The 28,000-nt window shown below is 39.2% G+C and overlaps 1 protein-coding gene and 1 long non-coding RNA gene across 4 annotated transcripts in view; one reads left to right on the top strand and one right to left on the bottom strand.

Annotated features, from left to right (window-relative positions):
* Nucleotides 1–28,000, bottom strand: part of EGF (epidermal growth factor) — a 101,412-nt gene that overhangs the window by 10,015 nt on the left and 63,397 nt on the right. For 2 of the 3 annotated variants that reach the window (XM_039238760.1, XM_039238758.1), the window contains 10 exons: nucleotides 27,170–27,274; nucleotides 25,270–25,493; nucleotides 21,530–21,697; nucleotides 20,429–20,578; nucleotides 16,371–16,490; nucleotides 13,101–13,217; nucleotides 12,372–12,497; nucleotides 7,569–7,691; nucleotides 6,055–6,199; nucleotides 72–236 (listed from right to left, as the gene is read on the bottom strand). In XM_039238760.1, the coding sequence (XP_039094691.1) occupies nucleotides 72–236; nucleotides 6,055–6,199; nucleotides 7,569–7,691; nucleotides 12,372–12,497; nucleotides 13,101–13,217; nucleotides 16,371–16,490; nucleotides 20,429–20,578; nucleotides 21,530–21,697; nucleotides 25,270–25,493; nucleotides 27,170–27,274 (1,443 nt within the window). The remainder of the gene's footprint in view (nucleotides 1–71; nucleotides 237–6,054; nucleotides 6,200–7,568; nucleotides 7,692–12,371; nucleotides 12,498–13,100; nucleotides 13,218–16,370; nucleotides 16,491–20,428; nucleotides 20,579–21,529; nucleotides 21,698–25,269; nucleotides 25,494–27,169; nucleotides 27,275–28,000) is intronic. The other variant, XM_039238759.1, reaches the window with a different exon arrangement.
* Nucleotides 210–27,997, top strand: LOC120236139. Its single transcript, XR_005529584.1, has 3 exons — nucleotides 210–265; nucleotides 1,043–1,151; nucleotides 27,830–27,997. It is a non-coding gene; the product is annotated as an uncharacterized LOC120236139 (long non-coding RNA).

Consider the following 28,000-nt stretch of genomic DNA (forward strand, 5'->3'; position numbering starts at 1 on the left):
ACGCACGCTCACGCTCTCTCTAATAAATAGATATTTAAAAAAAGAAAGTGCCTCTGGAAAGAAAAGGTCACCTGTAGTGGTGCGCCCCCCACAGGCCCAGCAGCAGCAGAAGGACGAGCGCCACCACGCCGACGGCGGCCCCAGTGACTCGCCGCTGTCTCCCTAGGCCGGCGTGGCGCAGTTCCCATTTCAAGTCTCGGTGCTGACATCGTTCCCCGACATAGCCAAAAACACAGCTGTAACAACACAGAAGCAGAGGTCAGCGGTGAGCCCTGGCCAAAAACAGAGTTTTCAGATTCGAGACGCAGCTGTCTTTCCACCTCTGCGTTTCCAGGCTCCGCTCTTTAGAAGCATATGGGAAATCCATCAGGGGTCAGTTGAAAGCACTCTGATTTACACGTTAATGCGGCATGGACTTCCCCTGAGGTCTGTTTGCTCTGGGACGGATGGGGGATATTTGCATACCGCCTCTATAAGGCATTGCGGAACATTGATTAAAGATCAGCTTCTGTTAGGCTAAAATCCCGAGGAGCTACCTTTAAGACCAGCACAAAGCAACTCTGCCCTAAGAGCCAGGAGAGTTTTTAAACAAATGTTTGGCTAGATTGCAGTGAGTATAGGTCAAAGGAAGGAAGAATTTGAAGGCAGAGCCGCTCACTTGGGACTAGGCTTATAAAAAGAATGTGTAGTCTCTGAACAGGAAGTACAGCCTAGTCAGCTAGGGAAACATTTATTTTCTTTTTTCAAATTTTTTAATGGTTATTTTTGAAAGAGAGAGAGACAGAGCGTGAGCAGGGGAGGGGCAGAGAGAGAGAGAGAGGGAGGGAGACACAGAATCCAAAGCAGGGTCCAGGCTCTGAACTGTCAGCACAGAGCCCGACGTGGGGCTCAAACTCACAGACTGTGACATCATGACCTGAGCAGAAGTCGGGTGCTTAACTGAGCCACCCAGGCACCCTTCTTTCATTTTTAAAAAATCACCACTGACCCAAGAGAAAAGGTCTTAGTGGCAACACGTGAACTTTTGTTTACTTTCTTCAAGGGAGAAAAACCTAAATGGAGGAAAAGGGGCATGCAGGCGCAGTACCTCATTAGTGAAACTGTAACTAGCGTCACCAGCCACCAACACGAGGTCGACCTTTTAAATAAAAGTAAGTGAAACAATGCTGCCATCTACTGGGAATGTATACTTGCAGAAATTATGGGATCCTGGGTACAACTATATTCTATTACTCTTCACAAGGGCATAAACTTCAAAAAAATAACCTATTAAATATTTTGAGATACTCACTTGTCAGGAACTTCTTCCCCCCCTTGGCCCTGAATCAACTATCCACTATGTCCATATCACCCCTCATTCCAAAAGGACTTGAAGGAATGAATACACAGGGAATTGGTACTGGTCCTCATGATGGGAAGAGACAGCATGAAAGAAATATTGGATGGAGTTCCAGAAGACCTAGATCCCAGGCCAAGTTCTACCTTGAGTTGGTCATAAGAGCACTGGAAAGTCTCTTTCAGGGAGAGAGGGAAAGGAACTAGCATTTGCTAAGCACCCATGTGTCTGACATTATGCTAGGCACTTGTAGTCATTTTACATTCAATAGCAAATTCCCATTTTATAGATGAGAAAAGTGAGGCTCAAAGGCTGAAGTAATTTGTACCAGGTCATACAGCTAGTGAATGGCAGGGATTTTGTTTGTTTTTGTTTGTTTGTTTACTATAGCTGACACACAATGTTACATTAGTTTCAGGTGTACAACATAGTGATTTGACAAGTTTATATGTTTGCTGTGCTCACTGCAAGTGTAGCTAACATCTGTCACCATATATCACTATTACATCATTGACTATATCCCTTATGTTGTGTCTTTTATTCCTGTGACTTGTTTATACTCTAACTAGAAGCCTGTGTCTCCCCACTTCCCTCTACCCATTTTGCCCAAGCCCTCCATCTCTCTCCCTTCTTGCAGCCATCAGTTTGTTCTCTGTATTTATAGGTCCGATTCTGCTTTTTGTTTGTTTACTCATTTTTTAAAAGATTTCACGTAGGAATGAAATTATTTGGGAATTTGTCTTTCTTTTTTTTTTTTTTTTTTTTATTTCTGAGAGAGAGACAGCATGAGCAGGTGAGGGTCAGAGAGAGAGGGAGACCCAGAATCAGAAACAGGCTCTTAGCTAACTGTCAGCACAGAGCCCGATGCAGGGCTTGAGCCCATGAACCGTGAGATCATGACCTGAGCCGAAGTCGGACACTTAACCAACTGAGCCACCCAGGCACCCCGGGAATTTGTCTTTCTGAGTCTGACTTACCTCACTTAGTATAATATACTCTAGGTCCATTCATGTTTTCTCAAATGTCACATCTCATCCTTTTTGTGGCTGCATCACGTGAGCACACACACACACACATCTTCCTTATCCATTCATTCATCTATCACTGGACACTTAGGTTGCATCAATAACTAGGCTATTGTAAATAATTCTTGCAATAAACATAGAAGTGCATACACTTTTATGAATTACTGTTTTCATTTTCTTTGGGTAAATACCCAATAGTGGAATTGTTGGATCATATGGTATTTCTGTTTTTAATTTTTTGAGGAAATTCCATACAGTTTTCCACAGTGGCTGTATCAATTTATATTTTCACCAACAGTGTACGAGGGCTCCTTTTTCTCCACATCCTTGCCAATACTTGTTACTTTTTGTCTTTTTGATTTTAGCCAGTGAATGGAAGGTTTGATCTGAATGTTTTTCTGATGTCAAAGCCTGTGTTCTTTCTGCTCCATTGAGCTACTTCCAAAAAGGGTTTTGAGCTCTCTGTACCTCTGAAAAGCCATTCTTCTTGGGGTGCCCGGGTGGCTCATTCGGTTAGGTATCCAACTTCGGCTTAGGTCATGATCTCACACTTCATGAGTTCAAGCCACGCATCGGGCTCTGTGCTGACAGCTCAGAGCCTGGAGCCTGCTTCAGATTCTGTGTCTCCCTCTCTCTGTCTGCCCCTCCCCCCTCATGCTCTGTCTCTAAAATGAATAAACCTTAAATTTTTTTTTAAAAAGAAAGAAAAGGAAAGCTATTCTTTTAGAATGGTATGTGAAAGAGAGGACAGGATCTGAGTGTAGGATGTATAAACGACCATCACATTATTCCAGGCGTTACTGGATACTGTTTTAACTCTAGCTATCTTTGGTTATAGTCGTTTACTACCAATGCCTAATAGCCTCTTTTAAACTGTTGGATACTAATCTCAGAGATTTTAGGGTCTTAAGGAATATGCCAATTACCTGGGCAAGAGTGCTGGGGGAGCCAATGTTGCATTGGTCTTTCTGGGCTGTATAAGGCCCAGAGCAGTCAGTAAGCACTTCACATGGATGGGCCGCCCACTACTAGTTCTTTGGGTTATTAACTAGCTCTGTTAAACCAAGCAAAAGATTCCTGTGTTTATTTATTTAAATCAACTATTCAAACCTGAGTTTGTTTAAATCATTTTAAGAAATCCTGGACTGGGAGGGTGGGAAAGAGGGGAAGGGGGGTGATGGGCATGGAGGAGGGCATTTGTTGGGATGAGCACTGGGTGTTATATGTAAACCAACTTGAAAATAAACTATTTAAGGAAAAAAAAAAAAAAAAAAATCCTGGACTGAAAAAAGGTCAACAAGACTGTTACCCACTGTGGTGAACTATGATCAAGAACTGAGGGCATAGGTGTGCAGCATTTCTCAAACTGATTTGACCACAGAACTCTTTTTTTTTTTTTTTTTTCGTGAAACATTTCACAGCACTGGTGCTGGAGGATCTTGGTCTCGAGAAGACCTGCCCAGAGGATGTGGGGTGGTTCAAAGCCAATGCAGAATAAATGAGGACCTCCTCTTAGCTCAGGAGGCTTGGTCTTCTGAGACTCTCCAGACCAGGGAATCTTTGAGGAAGACATGGGCGTGGGGACTTCAGTTCTCACATCCTCTGCACCCCCAGGAAACTAGGGGATCTCTGTATCTGAGGGGAGTTTCCATTGCCTTCCAGTAAGGAAAGTAGCCCTTTCTAAACCTGCTCACAGTGCTAAGAACATTCTGCAGAAGGATGCCCATGAAGTGTTTTTAATAAAAGTTAGACTGGTGAGCACTTCTAGAGATGTGTTATTGTAGAATTTTTAAGAAATCTAAGGTGAGGTCAGCAGGGCAAAAGAGGAAAGGGTTGAATGTGTGATTAAACCACAGTTTTATTAAAGGTAGAATTCAAAAACAAAGTTGTGATCTAGATTAATGGGAACTCTGGTGATATTTTAAATATTGTTTTTGATTAAAGGTGCTCAAATGTGAGTATAATCTCTAGTTTAATTGTCATTTTGTAGCAACTCATGTTTAAAACACTATCAGGGAATAAGATATTTTCATCAGGATTTAATGACAGAAAGAAAAGCAGTGTACTAAAGGGTTCATAAATCATTTAATGAATTGGTCCTATTGGGTCAAATGAAATAATGTACTAAATACAATATGTAATTGCGAAATACCTTTCACATTACTGTAATGTCTTTTATAATCTAAAGGTAAAGTAGCATAGAGAAAAACAAACCATGGCCTAATAAATTTGTCTTCATAATTTCATTATTTTGGATAATAAGAAATTACGAACAAGTAAAAAAAAAAGACACTTATTAATCAAAATCAAGGATAACTATTGTGAATATTGGATTTATCTTAGGAAATTACAACATGCAAATATGAAGATGAAAGGGCACCTGGGTGGCTCGGTTGGTTAAGCTTCTGACTTGATTTCAGCTCAGGTCATGATCTCACAGTTCATGGGTTCGAGCCCCATGTCAGGGTTGACACTTAAGTGTGGAGCCTGCTTGGAGTTTGTATCATAGAGAATCATAGATTCTCACAGAGAATTCGTGTCATAGAGAATCATGTCTCTCCCTTTCTTACTGACCCTCCCCTGCTTGCTAGCATTCTCTCTCTCTTTCTCTCTCTCTCTCTCAAAATAAATAAATAAACATATGAATATGAATTCTATGAGAATTGAATCATTTTCACTAATATTCATGAGCATTTTTCATTATTTTTGTCTAGCTGACACAATTTATAATGCAAGACCATTCTCTTAGTCAGAGGATATAACTTGTTCTTCTAACAATTTAGACTATGTTTCTGCTGATTACTATTCATAAAATAATAAAAGCCTTTAAGCTTATAGCATGTATTCATAGATCCGAATATTTTATCACTTTTTCCTCAGGCACAGGGAAAATTATCAATGAATCAGGACTCTAGCCATAGGAGACCTATTTATTTTTCAGTACCTATCAGTTCCCCCTGATTGACTTCAAAGTGTGAAATCCATTAAAAGTAAAACGTGATGCGGAACTAGATGTTGTGAGTGTGGTTTTCTCAAAAGCCCCAATGGAAATGTTTTCTGAGAAGTACGGTAGAGGGACCTATCGCTTCAGGTCATCCTCAAACAGCTTTTCAGTTGACCACATCCACGGTGAACCCGTCACGGGGACAAAAAAGGAGCAAAGGGCAGCAGGTGCCGCTTCCAACACTTGTTACTAAACAACAAAAATGTAAACACCCAGTATTAGAAAATGAAGACAAACAATCTTTTTTGCTAGTTTTGAAAACTGAAGGTAAGAAGTCCAATGTGAATATATAATAGTTTTGTAAATGCAGAAACATATTGTGGGTGTTCTCCACATATGCGGCAGAATATAAATCAAAAGTTTTAAGGAATTCTTTCACAAACCCAAGTTTTCAGCCAGAATGAGAGGTTTACGTCCCAGACTGTACCAGTCCTGACATCAAGTTAAGTAAAAGGGAAAATCACCAATTCTTTAAATGTGTATTTACTGTGGGCACTTGGGGGTGGGGGTGATATGCAGGGAGGGTGCAGTATGGACACACACACAATTTATCTATGTGTATTTATATACTTCTCCCTAGCAAAAACCTACTCATAGAAAAATCTCCTTGGTACAATTCTATCAGTTAGCTAAAAGTTATGGGCTGCAATATCATATCTTTGTGCCACCACAAAGATAGCTTGACTTACTTGCATGCGTATCTGTCCACTGCTTCAATATACATACACACACCATTATAGAGGCAGTACCCATCATAGGATGGGGGGCATTCCTGGTAACCATTTCGCACAGAATAGCGGCCATCCTCCATGGGAACAGAAGGAAGAGTAGAATCTACAAGAATCAGAGACATTACTTTTACTTTCTGAAGTGATTAAATCGTTCAGGTCTCAATATCAGGAATTAGTCTCTGTCAACAATTTGTGATATAGTGTCTTTTAGTGACAAGAACTGTCACAAGTGACTCTAGTGTCACTTTCCCAACCAGACTTCATGTCATTCACCATGAAGCCAGCCATTCTTTCCTTAGGTTCAGTATTATCTGACAGAAAGCATACCGGAGGCAAGTAAGAGGTTGGTCAATTGTAAATAACTCCATGAATCCCAAGTCACTGGTCTCATTATCAAAGCACATCTGTCATCCGCAAACTCAAATGAACTGTGTGAAATGACAGATAGGTTTAAGAGGGTCTTACTGAACAACAGTATCTTTTTAGGGCTCATAAATCACCCACCAATATACAATCCATTACCCCCAATATCCTGACGGCCTCAAAAATTTCTCCCGTATGAGGCTTTCTTCTAAAAATAGTTCAAATTTCAGGGGAGCCCTCAAAGCCAAGTCTAGCAACTTTGACAGAAAAGAAATGTTACCATAACAGAGGGAATGTCAAACTAGTAAAGTTCCTTTTATTGAATGGTTCTCTGCTCATTAAAAGGAAAACATTAGGATGTGTAGCTGACTATATAAATATTAGCAGTCCTTCAATACTTCTAAGAAGAGCAAATTACTTGAGAAAAATAATGTGTTAAAAAAAAAAAAAAAGATCTGAGTAAGTGCAGAAATTTCCCCTCTTGGGATGTTTTCTGCTTGCAGGACTGAGACAGGTAAATTGCTGGCAGTGGTGAGGAAAGAGTTCCCCATCCTGGTTTCCAAGGTTGGGGTGAAGCCAGCCACCTTGTGGGGATGGTGAGAAGCTACTGCTTTTTGGGGTTGGGGAGAGTCTTGAGGAAGCAGAAGTCAACCATGAACATTTAAAAAGAAAAAAAAAGAGATGAAGTTCTAATTCAGATCAAGAAATACTAATTTTTTAAGGTAATATTTTAAAATCGTTAAGAGTGATTCAAAATGCTAAGGGTCTAGATGTCCTTCCTGACCTGCTTTGACCTGCAAAGTTTTCCAGCAGTCCCAGAAATCAACGTTTCAAATTAAGACATTAGTCGCGTAGTTAAACAGAACCATCTGTATTCCCACCTTTATTGAATTGTGAATAATAAAAGAAGAACTTATTCCAGATGCTATTAAATTAAGAAAATTTGGACTATTTCACATTCTCAAGCTTAGTATCAACCGATTCAGGAAAGTAAACTCACCAGCCGATTCAATCGAATGATTTCCAGACTCTCTAGAGCAAATATATTGGGGTACAGAACTTTCCAAACTTAAGCCCCTTCCTTGGATCTAGACCACCCACCAACCTACCAGGACATGTCTGTCCAGGTTCAGACAGGCTGCCGGCACACATGCAGGTGTAGTTTCCCTCTGTATTTACACAGGTGGCATTTTCCCCACAGCTGTGCAAGCCCAGTTGGCACTCATCAATATCTGCCAGAAAGAAAAAAGGAAGTAGGGAAGAGAAAAGTGAGGTGCAGAGGAGGAAAAAGACTTATACTATTGGAAGAGCCAACATTCTGGAAGGGGAGCATATTCAACTTCTGTCATGCTGCATGCTTTCAGAGCCTTTGCATATTTTGATTAACAAATTATATCATGAGGGGCACCTGGGTGGCTCAACTGGTTAAGCGTCCAACTTTGGCTCAGGTTTCATATTGCGGCTCGTAAGTTCGAGCCCCTGCATCGGGCTCTGTGCTGACAGCTGTCTGGAGCCTGCTTCGGATTGTCTCTCTCTCTTTTCTGCTCCCCTTTTCCACTCACACTCTGTCTCTCTCTCTCTCAAAAATAAATAAACATTAAAAAAATTTTTTCAATTAAATCATGAATGTGGGACACAAAGATGAATGGGGTCACTCAGCTGCCTGCCCATTCAGGTGTTCTAAACTCCTGAAATAAGACTGGGATGTATTCCTATTGCTGGATGTATTCCAACAGCCGTTCAGTGGGAAGGTCGGAGATTGGCAAACTATCTCTAGGCAAACATTTAGAAAATCAAATCCTAAAAATTCATTCTTAACTTTTGCAAACAGATCTCCAGTCATTCACATATATGTTATATCAAACAAAGCATTTCTGCTTTTTTTCCTGCATAAATATAAGCAAGTCATCCCTTTCTTTCCCAACTACCATCATTTTCTTTCTCAATTACCATCACCCTAACATTGAGATCCTTCCCATCTTCAATTTTACATTACTAATAGAATGGACTCCCTCCAGTCCCTGTATCCCATCTCTTCCCCACTCTGCTCCTAAACACCAGTGCCAGATTACTCTTCCTAAAGCACATTGCTCATCAGTACACCACGTGACTCAAATGCTGCCAGTGGCTCTCTGTTGCCTAGAGCTGAGCTGCGCAAGATGGCAGCCATCGTCATGTGTGTGTATGAACACCTAAACTACAGCCAGTCTACACTGACCTATGCTGTAGGTATAAAACACTTCCCAGATTTTGAGGACTTAGTACCAAAATAAGAAATAATGTAAAATATGTCAATAATTTTTATATTGATTACATATCAAAATATTAATACCTTTGATACTTTGGATTTAATACAATATAAAAATTAATTTCACCTGTTTCTTTGCACTTTTTGTAACGTAGCTATTAAAAATATTAAAATCAGGCAAACCATGAGAGACTCTTGAATGCTGAGAACAAACTGAGGGCTGAGGGGGGGTGGGGGAGAGGGGAAAGGGGGTGATGGGCATGGAGGAGGGCACTTGTTGGGATGAGCACTGGGTATTAGATGGAAACCAACTTGAAAGTAAACTTTAAAAAAAAAGAAATATTAAAATCATATATGTAATTTACACTACAGTTTTATTGGACAGTGCTGGTCTAAAGAAGTAAAACCCTAATGACTGACCTTCAGCGTTTAGTCTCCTACATCTGTAACCCAACCCACTTGTTATGAACTGAATTGAATCTCCCTCAAAATCTATGTTGGAGTTTTAACTCTCAATGTGACTATATTTCATTTTTTTTAATGTTTATTTATTTTTGAGAGAGAGAGAGTCACACACAGAGTGTGAGCGGGGGAGGGTCAGATAGAGAGGGAGACACAGAATCCAAAGCAGGCTCCAGGCTCTGAGCTGTCAGCACAGAGCCTGATGTGGGACTCGAACCCACAAACTGGGAGATCATGACCTGAGCTGAAGTTGGCTGCCTAGCTGACTGAGCCACCCAGCTGCCCCTCAATGTGACTAAATTTAGAGATGGGGACTTTATGGCAGTAATTAAAGTTAAATGAGGTCATAAGAGTGAGGCCCTAATCCAATAGAATTGAAATTCTTATCAGAAAAGGAAGAGAATGATCTCACAGCTCTTCAGTTCAAGACACATATCAGGCTCTGTGCTGACAGCCCAGAGCCTGGAGTTTCAAATTCTGTGTCTCCGTCTCTCTCTATCCCTCACCCGCTTGTGCTCTGTCTCTCCCTCTCTGTCTGTCTCTCTCTCTCTCTCAAAAATAAATAAACATAAAAAAGATGTTTAAAACAATGCAAAGGAAGAGACACCAGATCCCCCATTCCAGAATGACAGCAGAGAGGCCATGTAAGTACGCAGCGAGAAGGCTGTGGTCGGCGAGCCCGGAAGAGCTGCCACCAGGAATTGAATCAGCCAGCACTTTGATCCGGACTTTCTGGCCTCTGAAACTGTGAGAAAACACTTTTCTGTTGTTTAAGCCATCCAGTCCGTGCCGTATTTTGCTCTGGACGTCTGAGCAGCCTGAGACATCCTGTTGCCAGCCTGTTTCTGTTTCTCTCACACCCACTCCACTTAGCGCTCAGCTGGGCCATTCTCTACCCCCGCAAATAGACCTATAATATGTTTATGCCTGGAATGTGCCCTCTTCCTCCACATTTCTGCCTCATAAAAATTTACTTTTGGGGTGCCTGGGTGGCTCAGTTGGCTAAGCGTCTGACTCTTGGTTTCAGCTCAGGTCATGATCTCACAGTTTATGGGTTCAAGCCCCACATCAGGCTAAGCCTGCTTGGGATTCTCTCCCTCTCTGTCTCTCTCTCTCTCTCTCCCCCACCAAATAAATAAATAAATAAAAATTCTGCACGCCACAAGGTCCATCCACAGTGATGCTTCCTTCATGAAGTCTTTCCTAATAACTCACACAGATATTCTTCCAGTTGTGAACTTTCACTATAGTTTTTACTTCTCCCATGATGCACGTCCTTCTTCCCTACTTATCATTAGCTCCATTTCTTCTAGATCTGACTCTTCTCGCAAGCAAGCTCTACCTCCACCATTCTGCCAAACGGTTCCTAGTGCCGTGGCTTTCAGCTAATAGGAGCCAAACAAATATTGGTCGCATTGAACTGCTATCCTGAATGGCTCAACCTGAGTCTTTTTTTACTCACTTCCTGTTATGATTTCTCTGAACTATTACCTTGAGAGTCAGAGAAAGCTTTTCTAAGAAGCAGAAACAAAGATATAGCCTTGGCCAAAAATGCAACCACTCTTAAAAATAAGAATAACAACAATACTTTTATATGGTGCTTATTATGTGCGGGCATGGCTTAAAGCACTGTATCTACATATATATGGAGAAGCAGGAGGAAAGAAGGAGGGAGGAGGAGAAACTCAGAGAGAGGAGGAGAGAGAGAGGAGGAGAGAAGCAGAGAGGGAAAACGACACAGAGAGAGAGAACAGGAACAGGCCCGTTCTTCCATGTGGCCGAGGACTCCATCCATGCCAACTAGGCAGGCTGGGCCGTGATGCCCTGTTGCGTGCTCACTACTGGAAGGAGGTATGTGAATGACACAGTGAGAATCCAGAGTGCAATGAATTTAAACATCCAAGAAAGTATACCTTCTTTTTTCTTCAAAGTAAATTAAATATAAAGCCTGTTTGTCTAAATTATCTATGAGCCCGCTTAATTAGAGCAGTGACATTTTCCTGACTGACAGCCAAATATGTGCTTAAAGGAGCATTTACAAATGACTGTGGACTCCACAAAGTTAATCTGATAAAGGTCTGATTTAAACCAACCAGATCCAGAAAACTGGTAGTTATGACTGATTTCATCTTTAACCTCAACATGTGGGAGAAAGCAGTAGCATTTTAGTTTCTTATCGGGCCATCTGCCCCTCACCATGAAAAGATTTGTATGTTTTCAGAAGGAAAAGAAAATACTGACAGAGACATGTTAAAGCCCTGTTAAACTTCAGATAACCACTTTGCCGGGCCACGAGGGCTTCAGGCAGGTCCCTACTTGTGCAGCGCTACTATGCTACTGACACTTGGAATGGTACCAGACATCCACTAAGTGAACTCCCAACCCAGAAGTCACACCCAGATCTTGGCAGAGGATGGCGATTATGAAAGAAATCCTAATCACTCTTTACTTGTATCTAAATGTCAGTGGCTTGAATCTCCCATCTTTTTTTTAATGTTTATTTAGTTTTTGAGAAAGAGACAGACAGAGTGTGAGCAGGGGAGGGGCAGAGAGAGAGGGAGATACAGAATCCGAAGCAGGCTCCTGGCTCTGAGCTGTCAGCACAGAGCCATCAGCACAGAGCCCGATGCAGGGCTCAAACCCACAAACCTCAAGATCACGACCCGAGCCAAAGTCAGACACTGAAATGACTGAGCCATCCAGGTGCCTCTTGAATCTCTCATCTTTTGAAACTTATCAAGAGCCACCTGATGAACCCCTTCATAGAACCACTCTTCCTTTCCTTCATGCACATGGCAGTGACTTCCAACAAACCGACATCAGCTCTGCAGTTCCCCACAGTTACTGCCAAATTCAGTGACAGCGAAAATGCTGTACAATTCCCCCCATGATGGCTCGAGGTATGGAGTGCTGGTGAGGCACTGGGTTCATTCAAACCCCAGAGAAAGAAAGGCAGAACGGCAAACCACCTCTTCAGGGTCTTGAAGCTGACGACTACAGTCATAGCACAAAGGCACAAACCTGACTATTCATCAAGAACTGAGAGATGTCAGTTTGAACATCACACAACTTCTCTTTCAGTCCTTACATGGGTGGCTCTTAAATTATAGCCTGTCTTCTCCTGACCCACCACACCCACCGTGTTTCATGATTATCTGAGGCCAGCCGCCACCCTCCTCCCTCGGCACACATGCTTTCTTACCAAGACAGTGAATCCCATCTCCTCGGTAGCCTTCTGAGCACTGGCAAACGTAGCCACCTTCAGTATTGATGCACTTCGAGGAGGTGGGAGGGCAAGTGGCGGTGCTCATCTCACACTCATTTATATCTGTGGGCAAAATGATCAACTAGTGAAATCTGTAGACAATCCTGGTATGAATGAGAATCATAGGAAAAAGTAATCGTTAGCTCAAATACAATCATTCGGCCGCTTGCAGACTGCCTTCCGAATCAATTTTTACAGATTTATTAGGTATCCGATTAGCTAAATATGGGTAAATAAATCACATTGTGCCAGAGTTTCAGACCATGAGAACTGACATTTTTACAGTAATCATTAACTTAAAATTTCAAGACTATCAATATAAAATAGAAACCTATCCAGCACAATCTCAGCTTTAACGGGGGAAAGTTGTATTTTCATTGGAATTGGTGAATTCATAAATTTGACTTGAACTCCAATTCAGTTTCTGAAGCTAATCATAGTTTTTTCCTTAATGTCAATTGCATATATTATGTAATTTTAATGTAAGCTCACTGAAATATAACCACATGTATTTCATATATTCTCTATATACCTTCCATTATCTCTTTAGCTAATATCAAATAACTTGCTCAATCTTGCCGATTACATAAATCCTCTGGAGATTTGAATCAGCATTATCTGATTCACTGTTTTCCAGATATTATGTGTATTGGCCTTTGCTCTTACCAGAACACAGTTTTCCATCCCCAGTAAATCCTTTCATACACTGACATGTGGCATTTTCTCCCTCTGAAACACACTGAGCCCATGTACCGCATCTTACAGGACCACAGCCATCGTTATCTGCAGACAGGGAGGAACCCATCAGATTATTTGAAGACCTCAGGGGGGAAAATGGACTTGAATGTTCTACAGACCATTCCAACACTTCCTTTCCTGAGTTCTGGGGTAGTTAACCTCCAAATAGAAACAATTTATTGACCTGTAAGCTCTATCTATATTAAAGGGTTCACCGGCTATATGTTTCCATTTACATGCTCACAATAAATCTCTAGCCTTAAAGAACTATTCGATGTTCAAAGAGTCCTGTGTGAACTTGTTTATAATTTTTTAAAAAGCATTTGCAAAGCTGAACTATAAAATTTCTAGGAGTAAATGGACTCAAGTTTCAGACGTTTTGTTTATTTGAGAATTTCCAACCCTCATGACATACAGTAGGGGTCAATATATTCTTATCCCTCAAAGAGAAACAGGCCTATATAACAAATAGATCTGTGTGCCACCATGACAGAGAAACAATAAATAACAAGTTACTGCAGTAATACAAGATACAATAGATTTATTGTCAATTTACTAAGATTATGTTTCATATATAAGAGAAATGTATGTCACAATGTATGTTTGTTATCAAGATTTATGCAGTGACTTGCAAACCTCAAGGCACTTTTACAAAGTCATGAACCGTACAAACTAAATGCCATAAATGGATCATTTCATTTCATACTCCATTGAAATGCAAATGCCCCAAGGGATGGAGCTACATGTTGAACCATAAATATGAGCAAGTTTTGTTTTTTTTCCCTTTGACTCTTATGTACATAATCATTCTCCAAATGTCTCCTCCCTTTCAAAGTGGAGGGGATCTGACATACCACTGCAGAATATGAACTATCATCTCTCTATTCACTGGTAAGTTTGCTCATCTGCGTACTAAGGAGTAAAAGAAGCACTCTAAAGTTGTCCATAAATAAAAGAAAGGTAAATGCTCTAAGTAGGATTCAGCTTCCACATGAATGTAGACACTGGGTAAGTGCATTTGATTTGCTTCACTATTTGAGTGAGGTTTCTCTTGTGGGAACACATGCCCTTCATTCTTGCTTGGTCATCTCCTGTCACTCATGACTCTTCAAGATGGATAAGTTCAGACTGAATCAATTATATTTGATTTGGCATGTATTTGGAAGACTAGAGCTCAAGTCACAAGGCTGTTCAGCGTATAGTGGACAGTATCCAATTACCCAACGCATTTTAAATCACTTGAAGAATTGCCTTAAATTAGAATATGATTCAGGATTTATTTGGTAACTTGCAAACCCCAAGGCAGCTTTTGCATAATGAAAAAGAAAAATAAGAATAGAAAGGCACACACTGAGCCTGATGAGGTGTATAAGGACTAGTTCATCTAGGGCCTAACAGGCCATGTTAATAATTTTACATTTTAATCATGAATTTAGAAGAACTTGTTCTTTTAGTAAACTTGGCAATGAAACTTTTTTATGATTGGAATTCTTTGCCATCTTGTATATAGATCTACTTGCTATATACCAGTCTCTGTGTCTTTGGTGAATAAGAATATATTGATATTAAACTAAAATTTATTATAGCACTTTCAAATTCTTTTCAGCATAGATATTTTGTTTCAATGAAATCTCACTATAAAACACAAATATGACCCTTAGCCTAACACATGTAGAACTAAAACTTTATAGACTAAGACAAAATAGAACACAGTTTAAATATGGAAAGAGGAGGTAGTTTTCACAAAGTCAATCAATTCCATCTATTCTGCACAAGGTACAGTATAGTCTCAGGTATGAAGTCAGACATAGCCTATTATATAGTATATATGTATTCCAAATCTTTGGCCATCCCCCCTCCCCCCGCCCCATCCCACCCATGTGTCTAATTTACTATCTTTCATTCATCTTGGTTTTGGAATCCCTCAAACATTAGTCTTTCAGATATGCTCCATGAACCTTTAGGGAAATCCCAGCAACTTTGCAATGGTTCTCTATACTGCTAATATTTATATAGCTCATCATGGTATCCCTAGTGCTTAGCATGGTGTGTGGCAAACAGTCACTAAATGAGGAATATTCCTACTATGATAATGTTTTCCTGACTTTTTCTCTTGACATGAATTAATTATTTGGTCATAGTTTGCAAAACTCTTTGCTAGAGTCCTTACATTAATATATCTTAGTCTCAGTTTTCAAATCTGTAGAGTGATAGGTTGTGATAAGAATCACATTAGAGGGTAAAGTATCTGATAAATTCTATCAATTTATAGATACAAAATTATTTTTGTATCTCTGTACAAATTATTATTACCAAAAATATCCACCTCTGTGTTTGCATTTTATTTTTTTTAAAAAGTCACACTGATAAGTTCTTATAAGGAGATGTAAGAGATCTCCAGGGTCTGGTACACTGGCAGACTAGTCTGCAGACCACAAAAGTTGCATGAGCACTTGAAGTGTATCTAAGATCTTAATGTGGAGCTTTCAAATTTGTTTTTAGCCACAGATATTTTGTTAAAATAAAATCTTAGTCAGAAGCATAAATAAATAAAATGTTTCAAAGTAGAGCTGCTCTGATTATAGGGCAGAGAGCAGAGTAAAGAAAGGGTGGATTTGCAGAAGTTCTAGGGCTGAGCTAAGCCCAATTTGAACACCATTGACCACATGAGTAAATAGAATATGGAATATAAAAGAATTAGGTTCCCTAAATTTGTTATATACCAATAAAATTATTTGGGGGAAAAATGTGCAATATAGAAGAAAACAATTCAATATTTGCTCTTTGTAAACTTTGGAGCAGCTAATGCAACCAACCTATATTTGCTTATCAGTTACTATCTACTTTTTCACACTAATGGAAGTATAGCTAGATGGACTAAAGATAAAAAATACTAGGGATGGATAGGGATACACTCAAATCTGTTTGTCTTATTTTTCACCTTTGTTTCTAAGTTAGATTTCTTCAAAGAAGTTTCAGTTCAAAGATTCTTAATAAGTAAAGTTCATGTCCTATCTAATAGGGAGACATTTTCCTCAGGCACACGGTTCAGAAAAGAAGGAGCAAAATTTGAGTCCAAAGTCTGGCTTCACTAGTTTTGTGTAGATTTAGCCAAGTTAGAGAGCGAATTCAAGATTCTAATTAGAAGGATGGAAATTGTTGGAACCAAAGCTGTCTTGGAGAACTCATCATGCATACCTGACACCATGATCTCAGCCACTAGCATATGTTGAGATTCTGTACTGTTCTCTTCAGATCCTCTATTCCCAGATAAGACATCCAGTGGCATTACTTGGCTACTTAGATCTGCTTCACTACCTACTGAAGGTCAAAAAAAAAAAAAATACAGTTAATTTACCTTTTATGATTCAAGAAAGTTTTGATTTAATTTATATTTGTAGCTGTTTGTTGGTTGTAAGTTCAGACTTATTCTCACAATAAGAGCACTCAACTAGCAGTATCTTGGTGACTTAGAAAACCACTTGACAGTTGAGGGCGGGGAGAGCCAGTGGGCAAAAAGACAAGACTATTTTAGGTATTGGCAAAAACAATGAGTAAAATACCAAAATCCTAATGGAAATAATCAGCTCATAATCACAGCCCACTGTTACTCCGGGCAAATTAATGAGATGATCTCCCCAAACTGCCTTCCATACATATTCTTTCTTCTTTAGGCTGCCTTCAATAAATTTTTTAGCCTCATTTTACCTGTACTTAGAAACATGAAGGGGCACCTGGGTGGCTCAATCAGTTGAGCATCTGACTTTGGCTCAGGTCATAATTGATCTTGCAGTTTGTGAATTCAAGTCCCTCGTAGGGCTCTGTGCTGATAACTCAGAGCCTGGAGCCTGCTTTGGGTACTGTGTCCCTCTTTCTCTGCCCCTCCCTTGCTCACATTGTGTTTCTCCCTCTCTCTCTCTCAAAAATAATTAAACAATAGAAAAAGTTTTAAAAAGAAACATGGAAGGGTATAAACAAGCCATAATTTAACATAGTCATGGGACCCAGCACATGAGAGAATGGATCCCCTAAAACACTTAGCGTCTTCTCTAAGCGTGGTCCATGGACCCCTGGGCTCCCATTGCACAAAGCTCACAAGGTCAAACTACTTTCACAAACACATGTGATATTATTTGCCTTTTTCCCCTGTATTGACTTTGATACTAATAGGGCAAAGAAATTAGGCAAAACTACTGGTGCCTTAGTATGAATTAAGACAATGGCACCAAGTTCCACTAACAGTCATGTTCTTCACTGCACACACACACACACACACACACACACACAGCTTCACTTAAGAAGACCCATGATGATTGGGGCGCCTGGGTGGCTCAGTCGGGTAAGTGTCCAACTTCGGCTCAGGTCATGATCTCGCGGTTCATGGGCTCAAGACCTGCATCCGGCTCTGTGCTGACAGCCAGCTCAGAGCCTGGAGCCTGCTTCAGATACTGTCTCCCTCTCTCTCTGACCCTCCCCTGCTCATGCTGTCTCTCTCTCTCTCTCAGAAATAAATAAAACATTTAAAAAAAAAAAAAAGAAGAAGACCCATGATGAAACAGTAAGAACTGTTAATTTTTTTAAAATCACAACCATGGAATACTTGGCTCTTTAACATTCTATATAATGAAATGGCAAGTATATATAAAACACTCTGTGTACACACTGAAGAGATGATGTTCGTCTGGAGGAAAAGCATGTTATGTACTCTTTGAGTAGCAAGTTGAAACTAGCCTCTTTTTTCATTGGACATAATCTTTACTTGGAAGACTGACTGACAAAGCAGGTTATTAACACTTGAAAATTTGGCAAGCATCTTCCAAGAATGAAGTGTGTTGTTTTAAGAAAAGCAATTGACAGTACTTGTTGCCAACGATAAAACTTCAGCTTTCATGTGAAACGTAGAATTCTGAAAAATCTTTTCCACCACACTGAGCTTGATAAAATCCCAAAACTCAAGGACTTTTCAAATGGGTTTGATGGTAATAATTAGTGAGTGTGCCTTGGAGGGGTGTGTGACACTTGAAAGATATGCACAAGTCGGCCAACCAGTATTTTCAAATGACTAACATGATGACACAAAATCATACATTGGTAAAAGAGTCACTCAAAGAACAAAAAAAAAAAAAAAAGGAGAAAAAACCCATTGGATTTTGATATAAGAGGTGACAAAAAGTTTATTGATGTGGCTTCAGATTCCACACTGCAGCTAAGGTTTAAGAAACTACCACCTGTCCAATCTCATATGGTATCAAAAGAAGATACACAAAAAAGGCATCTGAAAGGCTATTAAATTTTCAGTCCTCCCCCCCCCTTTTCCAAATCCATGTCTGTGTGAGGTCAGGGTTTCTTCATAGGTTTTGACCAAAACAACACAACAGATTTAACATGGAAGCAGATATGAGAATCCAGCTGCCGTATATGAAGCCAGACATTAAAGGTATAAATGTAAAACAATGTCATTATTCTCCCTACGTATTTTTTATTTTAGAAAATATAGTTATTTCATAGTGTGCCTGGATGGCTCAGCTGGTTAAGCATCTGACTTTGGCTCAGGTCATTAACTCACCGCTTGTGAGTTCGAGCCCCGTGTCAGGCTCTGTGTGGGCAGCTCAGAGCCTGGAGCCTGCTTTAGATTCTGTTTCTCTCTTTCTCTCTGCCCCTCCCCCACACATGCTCACTCACTCTCTCTCTCAAGAATAAACATTAAAAATTTTTAATAAGAAAGAAAATATAGTTATTTCATTTATTTCCCTAAAAATACGTCATGTTCACACATAATAAAATATTATTATAATTTTAATATTTTTTAGTTTTGTTTTTAATTTTTTTAATGTTTTACTTATTTCTGAGAGAGAGAGACAGCAGGAGAGAGTCAGAGAGAGAGGGAGGTAAAGAATCTGAAACAGGCTCCAGGCTCTGAGCTAGCTGTCAGCACAGAGCCCGACATGGGCTCGAACCCACGAACCGTGAGATCATGACCTGAGCTAAAGTCGGACGCTTAACCGACTGAGCCACCCAGGAGCCCCTTTAATTTCTAATATCATAAATATTGGTAAATTTAACCCACATTAACAAAAGCTCTTTGGAGTTTTCAATCATGTTTAAGAGTGTAAACGGGTTCTGGGGTACCTGGGTGGCTCAGTCAGTTAAGCATCCGACTTGGGCTCAGGTCATGATCTCCTGGTTCATGAGTTTGAGCCCTGAATCGGGCTCTGTGCTGACAGCTCAGAACCTGGAACCTGCTTCAGATCCTCTGTCACACTCTCTTTCTGCCCCTCCCCCACTCACTCTCTGTCACTCTCTGTCTCTCTCTTTCAAAAATGAATTAAATGTTTAAAAAAAAAATTTTAAGAGTGTAAAGGGGTCCTAAAACCAAAAATATTGAGCACTGTCGTTCTAAAGCAACAATTAATATAAATTTCTGAAAACCCAAAATAACCAATTCTGATCCATGGATAATCAATCCATTTATTTGCTGTTAATCTGTTACATAACTTATACCTTGCCTACCAGATAAATGAATTAAAAATTTTTTAAATAAAATTTAAAGTCTCTTTGCTATGAAGACATCAAGAGATGAATCCAAATATTCCTTCATTATTTGCATACACACTCAAGGAAAGCAAATCAGTGCTTTTGATCTACTCTTCCATGACATTTGATTGACTCTTCCGTCTTCTTCCTCTAAGTCATAGTTAGTTATTTAAATGTGGATCACAAGCATTCTCAGGCTAGATTCCCTACACTTATTTAATATCCTAAAGTTACTTACTATAAAGGACTTTGGTTTTTCATACTAAGACCTGTCACGTGGAAGGAGGATTGTATATGACTACCTTTAAAACTGAAGCCATAAAATTTCTAAACAAAATGTCTCTAAACTTTATCTGAGGTGGTAAAATGCTAACGCTTATTTCCAAATTTGGGCCACTCCATTGTAAATGGGGGACCAGAGGGCTGGAACTTAACATTTTGAATATTATCTTTTATTTGTTCATTTTACAACTAGAAGAAGGAGGTCAATTGAATTTAGCCGTTAATAAGGAGCCTCAAAATAAAACATAAAATATAAAAATAAGGAGCCTAAACTCATAGGAAAGAGAAACAAAACAAAACAAAACAAACTTGGCATCCCTAAGACCAGGGAAGCTTTTAATAACATAAAATACTAAAAATCAGCAAAAGCATAGGATTGATGTAGAACTATATTCCTGAGCCAGAGTAAAATAATTTAGCCACATAATTTATCATCTTACCTGCCGGTATTTGATGACCATTCAGAGCCAGACACATTTTCCCATCTGGGGCTTTCACAAAACCTTCACGACACAAACACTGAGCAGATCCAAACCTTTCTTTGCAAATATGTTCACAGCCTCCATTTTGGTGTAAGCAGGGATCTGCTCCTTGTAGGGAAAAGAGGTACATTCACAGATGGGCTTGGAGATGAAAAGAGTGTCATTGATACAAATCACAGTGTACAGTTTTTGGGGAGAGAAACTTAGTGTATCTAAATGGAGCCTATATCAAGAGCTATTTCAGAAGAGCTTCTAAAGGAGCCAGTTGTAAGACAAGCTCAGAATGTTATTACGTTATGAGTATTTATTGAGTATAGCCAGTACTTTCGTTCAAGAAGCTCTTTAGGCAGATGTGATCCTTATTTCCTGATTCATCATCTAGTCAAACCGACAGGGGGCAATTCAGAAGGAAGTTACACAGGACACTGGATAATGCTCACTCACTGGCACTCTCAGGGGGTAGGGAATGGCCTCAGTATAGACAGAAGCTTCCACGGCAGGTGTCTAAATCGCACCCTCAACCCCTGACCCCACCCTCAGTGCCTTTACCAAAACGTCCTTGAAAAGGAACATTTAATAAAAGCTGGTCAGGAGAAGTAAAGATGAGATTGGAGAGATAAAGCCTAAATTTAGTACCAAGTTGTCTTAGTTTAAACTCAATCCACATCTTACAAAATCTTTTTTAAAATATTTACTTATTTATTTATTTTTGAGAGAGAGAGACAGAGACAGAGAGAGAACAATAAAGAGATCACAAACAGGGGAGGGGCAGAGAGAGAGAGAGAGAGGGAGACCTGGAATCTGAAGCAGGCTCCAGGCTCTAAGCTGACAGCAGCCAGCCTGATACAGGGCTCGAACTCATGAATGGTGAGATTATGATACGAGCCGAAGTTGGACGCTCAACCAAATGAGCAACGCAGATGCCCCTGCATCTTACAAGATCTTAACATCTACACAAATTAGTGAGAATTACAATACCCCCCTCCTCTTCTCCCATCAAACAATTAAAATAGTTGCAGATTCCAGCCAAAGAAAGACTGTGTAACATGTCCAGTGTACCTGGTTTTGCCAATGGATGAACTACAACCAGTGATGAGGGCTTCAGCATGCTGCCTCGAAGACGTACCCTATTTTGGCCAGTCCTCTTGTTCATTCTTATTACCGATGGCATAGTCCAATCAGAGAACCACACGTGATCCTCAAACACAGCAATAGCAAATGGGTGACCTGGAAGCAGTTTAAATCCATTACGTACATCTTGTCTTTGCCATGATTATTTTAAAAAAGGACAAGGCTTACAACATACTCACACAACTCCCACACCAAATCATTCCTTTAATATAGCTGCTAAGCAAGATACACTCCACTACTACAGCTGCATCAAGGAGAACCCATATGATGAGTGAACCTCATCTTATAATGGGAGCCCAGGAGGTCTTAGCATTGTCATACAGCATGTGGGAAGTGGAAGAATATGGGTTGACTGACAGAATATCAAAAAGAAGAAGACCAGGATGGGAATGTTTCCATGTTTGGTGATTCTGACACTACAGTAAGTGATTTTTACCTCTCTTTGCATTAGGTTCCCTGTCTTTTGAATGACTGTAATAAAGGCTGTTGTATGGATCTTTAATAATTTGAGGTAATTGAATAGCTGTCTCTTTAAATTCCCATCTCCACCAACACATTTCCCTGCATTTGCCCCACCTCCTTTCCTAATTCTCTTGTTATGTGCTATTAGTCCACTGACCTGTGCTCCTGGTCTCATTCTTCCTGCCTTCTCTCGAAACTTGTCTGTCAATTACCCCTTTCTTTTACATCTTTACTTTCTTCATTCTACTAGCTTCCTTCTCTTAGCGGATCAATATCCTTATCTCCTTGGCCTCTCGCATATTTTTGTCTTTTTCTTTCCCTTCTTAACCAAGGTTTTTAAAAGTCATTTATTATCTACTGCCTCCATTTTCATGGCTCCTATCAACCCCTAAGTGGGTTCTTCTGACCCCACCTCAATTAAACCCACCTCACCATGCTCCTGGAACTGATAAGATATTCAAGTATTTAGAGTTAGCTAGGAGATACTGTAAAACACTATCTCAAGTGGTTAGAGGCTAAGCTAGGGAGCTCCAAATTGGGAAGCTTTAATCATGTCCAGTCATATTTTCCAGGACAGTTTTGCTTGTTTGTTTCTGATTTTGCTTTTCTTTTTGTCTTTGCAAATGAACAATGGGTTTGATAGGTTAGAATAAATGTCTCCCTCTTCTGGCAGCATACTCAGATGACTTGTCCTGGTGACCATGAGTCTCCATCCATCATTATGGACCAGGGCCATTAAGATATATTTTAGTTTCTAGTCCTTTGTCCCCAATTAAAGCCATAAATCATCAAGGAAATTCTTTTATATAGCTATGAGGTTCCTTTGTTATGGTAAAAAACATCTAACATAAAAGGTATCATCTTAACCTAAGTGCACATTTCAGTAGTGTTAAGTACACTCACTTTGTTGTGCAGCCAATTTCCAGAACTTTTTAATCTTGCAAAACTGAAACTCTATATCCATTAAACAACAATTTTCCATTTTCCAGTCTCCCTAGTCCTTAGCAAAGCACCATCTTACTTTCTCCTTTAATGAATGTGACTCTTCTAGATACCTCAAATAGATACAATCATACAATGTTTGTCTTTTGTGACTGGCTTATTTCACTCATCATAATGTCCCCAGGGTCCATCCATGTTGTAGCATGTGTCAGAATTAGCTATGTTTTTTAATCTTTTTAATAAATTTATTTTTCTTATTTTTAATATTGAAGTATAGTTGATGAGAATTAGCTATTCTTTTGAATAAATACCTCACACTACACATAGTCTTATTTTTTTAAGTTTATTTATTTATTTTGAGAGAGGCAGAAAGAGTACGAGCAGGGGAAGAGCAGAGAGAAAGGAAAAATCTCAAACAGGCTCCATCGTCAGCACAGAGCCCAACTCGGGGCTTGAACTCACAAAACTGTGAGATCACAACCTGAGTTGAATTCAAGAGCTGGATGCTCAACTGAATGAACCACCCAGGTGCCCCTTCTTTATTTTTTTAAATAGAAGAACCACAGTTGAATGTTAAATTCAGAGCAAATTCCTTCAATCTTGACATTAAAAATCCTTAGCTAGCAGCGGAGAAGTTACCATTTATAACCAGTAGATGGCACTGTAATGATGGAAATGGTCATTTAGTTATTATTAAATATTTGATAATAACTTTTAATAGGAAGTCATATTAGTCATTAGATTACAGCAGCAACAGAAATCATTCACAAAATATCTGTTATGCCTTTGGTTTAGTATATGGTATGTTTACATTCTGGTTAGGAATTTTCAAATTCCTGTATACTTTCATACAGCAAAGCTATAATTTCCCATTTATTTAGGTGATGTATTTTTTAAATAATATACAACCCCCTACTAGACTTCATGACATCACAGGAACCATATTTGTTTTACTCTCTACTGTATTTCCACTTTCATCAAATAATTCAATAAATATTTGTCAAGCGCATGGGTGAATAGTTTACGGTCGCACATAAGCTTTTAACTTATTGTAAAGTGTACCTTAAATTTTTAAAGATTCTTGTAAGTATGTAAAATATTCAGTTAAACTTACCATGATCTATATACTTCATAATACAAATCTAGAAATTCATTTCCTCTAAACCAAAAAGGATGGACAAAATGAATGCCTTACACAGATTATTAGTTAGCCTCTTCATAAAAAAGACCATAGTTCTGCATCTTCTCAACCAACGATGTAGCGTATTCAATATCTCACTGGATCTCACTTTAATATTCAATCTATTACTAAATTCTCTCAGTTTTTCATTCACAATGATTTCTTAAATGCTCTAATCCTCCATTGCACTTTGAAATGGCAGTGTTGTATCCAAGGCCTTCATCAGCTATTGAGTGGACAACTGTTGTAGCCTCCTGACTAACTTTCCTTTCCTCCAGATTCCAATCTCACCCTTATGCTGTTACCTAAGTGGTTACCAGTCTTGTCATATACATTTCCTGCTCAAAAACATGCAATGGCTCCTGGTACATTCAGTATTTCTCTTTTAACATTTAGCATAGACTACAGCATTTTAAATATATTTATGAACATATAGAACATTCCATGCAAAATCTGAAAATATAATAGGATAGAAAACTATATTTATTATTCTTTGCGTATAAATGGATATTTATTAATGTCTAAAGGTGATACTATCACAGTTGTAGAAATGACATAGTCTAAAACATAAGAAATGACAACAATTCAACCAAGTTCTTATTCCTAAAAGATCCTAAAATGTTTAATATTTTCCTTCTGATTTGGGCAAATCTTGGCAAAGAGAAATGATTATATGTCACTATGTTTTGTCCAGTATTCCAATATGAAATTAATCTTTGTAGCACAGGAATCCCCCAAGAAGTATGTCCGTCTGTTTGTCACCATATCGTTTTATCATATGGCTGAGGGAGGGGGGACTCTTAGGGAGGAGTGTGTGTGTAAACATATTTTGTGAGGTTTGTTTGTTTTTATTTGAGAGAGACAGAGCAGGAGAGAGAGGCAGAGAGAGAAAGAAAAAGAATCTTAAGCAGAGCTTAAGCCAATGCAGGGCTCAATCTCACAATCTTGGAATCATGACCTGGGCTGAAATCAAGAGTCAGACACTCAACGGACTGAGCCACCCAGGCACCCCAAACCCATCTTGCATTTAACACTCATTAACACTCAGGCCAAGATGAAGAAATCACCCATCCCAAAGCCTCACCTACATCGTTCTGGGCAAGTCTTTGGCGTTTTGAACCATCCAGATTGGCCATTTCGATCACAGACTGCTTGGCATCACACCAATACAATTTGTCAGTTAAGTAATCAATAGTTATTCCACTGGGCCAGACCAGATCCGAACTAGCTATAACCAGTCGGCCAATGCCTTGAAGGGAAGAACTTTCAATTCGTGGATTAATCCCCATATCAGTCCAGAATAATCTCCTTTAATCAAGAAAGCATACAACAAATAAAATTTGCATGAAAAAAAGCTTCCATTCTTTCATCACTGAAAATGTCAATGTAAATCACTTTAGATAGAATAAACTGAAGTGGTACACTAAGTAACATAGAGAATATAGCAGTGGACATTGGAAAAATAATTCTCAATAGCAAAAATTATCTTTCCTTGTAAAGCATCTTGGACAGGAAATGCTGTATTAAGGCTCAGGTCATTGGATAAAGAAGAAATTATTAGTTTGAAAAATTGTACTATATTACTAATTGAAAGTGTGTTCAAGAGCATATTCTTAAATTAGTGTTTCATGCTGCAAAAGGCAATAAAATCTTGTTAGCTTGTCCCTCTGCCATGCATACATAAACTCACTATATATGTTAAATTACAACATAAAGGGAATGGCATATTTATCTGTTATCTAGTTTTATACAATGTACTCAGCTGGTCAATTTTAAGTTCCATAAATCAGATGCTGAGGTGCATTTTTTGTGGTCAGTGTGTTCATTACCTTTTATGCTGGTTAGTTTGGAGATGGTTATAGTCCTACTTTTTTAATCATATGGCTGGCTCCAAATCAATTATCAATTACTACCAGCCTATTATTTTCCATAGACCATTGTAACATTGTCACTCAAGCAAAATAGGGTTAGTTTTTTTTTTCTTAAATAGTTTATTGTCAAGTTGGTTTCCATATAACACCCAGTGTTCATCCCAAGTGCCCCGCCCCCATGCCCATCACCTCCCTTCCCTTTTCCCCACCCATCAGCCCTCAGTTTGTTTTCAGCATTCAAGAGTCTCTCGTGGTTTGCCTCCCTCCCTCTCCGCAACTATTTTTCCCCTTCTCTTCCCCCACAGTCCTCTGTTAAGTTCCTCCTAATCCACCTATATGTGCAAACATACGGTATCTGTCCTTCTCTGCCTGACTTATTCTGCTCAGCATAACACCCTCAGGTTCTATCCATGTTGCTACAAATGGCCAGATTTCATTCTTTGTCATTGCCATGTAGTATTCCATTGTATAGATAAACCATATCTTCTTGAAAAATAGGGTTGGTTTTTAATCCTTTTGTTTTAACAACTAGGAAGGAAATCCATTATTCTCCTTAATTCTCTAAACCTAAACCACCATCTGTCACCAATGTCACTAAATTCACAATTAAAAACATAGTCTTCTAATATTTTATGATTTCTACTTCCACATGTCTAAATCTAGGAATAACCTATCATTTGAACTCATCTTATAATTTTTCTAAATATAATTCATAAGCCATGTAATCTAAATACCATCCTCCACTCGGGAAAGCAATAATGTAGAGTTTTAAAGAAAGTAGTTTAATGGGCTTGTGTCTAATTGATTAATGAATTACAGCGCACTCCTTTTTTTTAAAAAAATTAAATTTGCTTAAAATGAAGGTTATCTGAATAATGAAGCCTGTAAGTATGAATAGAAAGTCAAAATCCATTAAAAAGATGAGAAAGTTATAGCTATGATAATAACTAGCTATATCATTTCTGAAAATTTGAACAAATCGCATGGGTTTTTCTTGACTTCTGATTTCACTGAACACTTGAAGTATTAAGACAAATTTTGGACACTAGTATATCAAACATGAACTGTCTCATGACCTCTATGGGAAAGTGCCTTATTTTTACAAATACTTACTTGGCCATTGGATGAACAGCAATTCCTCGTGGCTGAGAGATGTCCTCCTTGATGATTATTTCACGATGCTTTCCATTTAAATCACTCCCTTCAATGACACATTTCCTAAAATGTATGTAATATAAAGGAGCTTGTTACATAAATTTTACTTCTCTTTTTAAGTTTATTTATTTGTTTTTAGAGAGAGTGAGCATGAGTGGGAGAGGGGCAGAGAGAGAAGGAGAGAGAATCAGAAGCAGGCTCTGCATTGTCAGCACAGAGCCCGATATGGGGCTCAAACCCCCAAACCCCACGATCACAACCTGACCGAAATCAAGAGTTGGATGCTTAACCAACTGAGCCACTCAGGCTCCCCTACATCAACTTTACTTTTTATACAAAAAAATCTCCTTTTCTCTGTTACTTACTGAAATGCAAAGATAGGCATTCTAAACTACCTCCATCACATACGCACACACGCACGCACACACATACACACACAGGTCAGGACACACACCCATGAATTCTACTTTTCTTAAACAGCCTTTTAGTTAGCATCCCAATGTTTATCTCGTGCGTTTAAAACACACAGTGAAAGGATAAGGTAAGAAGGGATGGTGTCAGGAGCCTGGCAGGGACAAAGCCAGTGGTGCAAATACCACCAACCCCTTTTCTTCACAGCCTCCCAGCTCCGTCTGAACCCAGCGAAAGCCAGAGGAGAGGATCTGTCAGCTTCGTGGCCATAGGTCACGGGAAGGAGAGAGAGGAGGCCTCAAAGGGCCACACAGACAGCCAGCACAAGGACAGTGGGGAGAGATTTATACTGACGTAATTTTCTTCCATATGATTCTA

The sequence above is a fragment of the Hyaena hyaena genome, unplaced genomic scaffold (genome assembly GCF_003009895.1).
Source record: "Hyaena hyaena isolate Hyena2069 unplaced genomic scaffold, ASM300989v1 scaffold_146, whole genome shotgun sequence".
In the NCBI taxonomy this organism is placed as follows: Eukaryota; Metazoa; Chordata; class Mammalia; order Carnivora; family Hyaenidae; genus Hyaena; species Hyaena hyaena.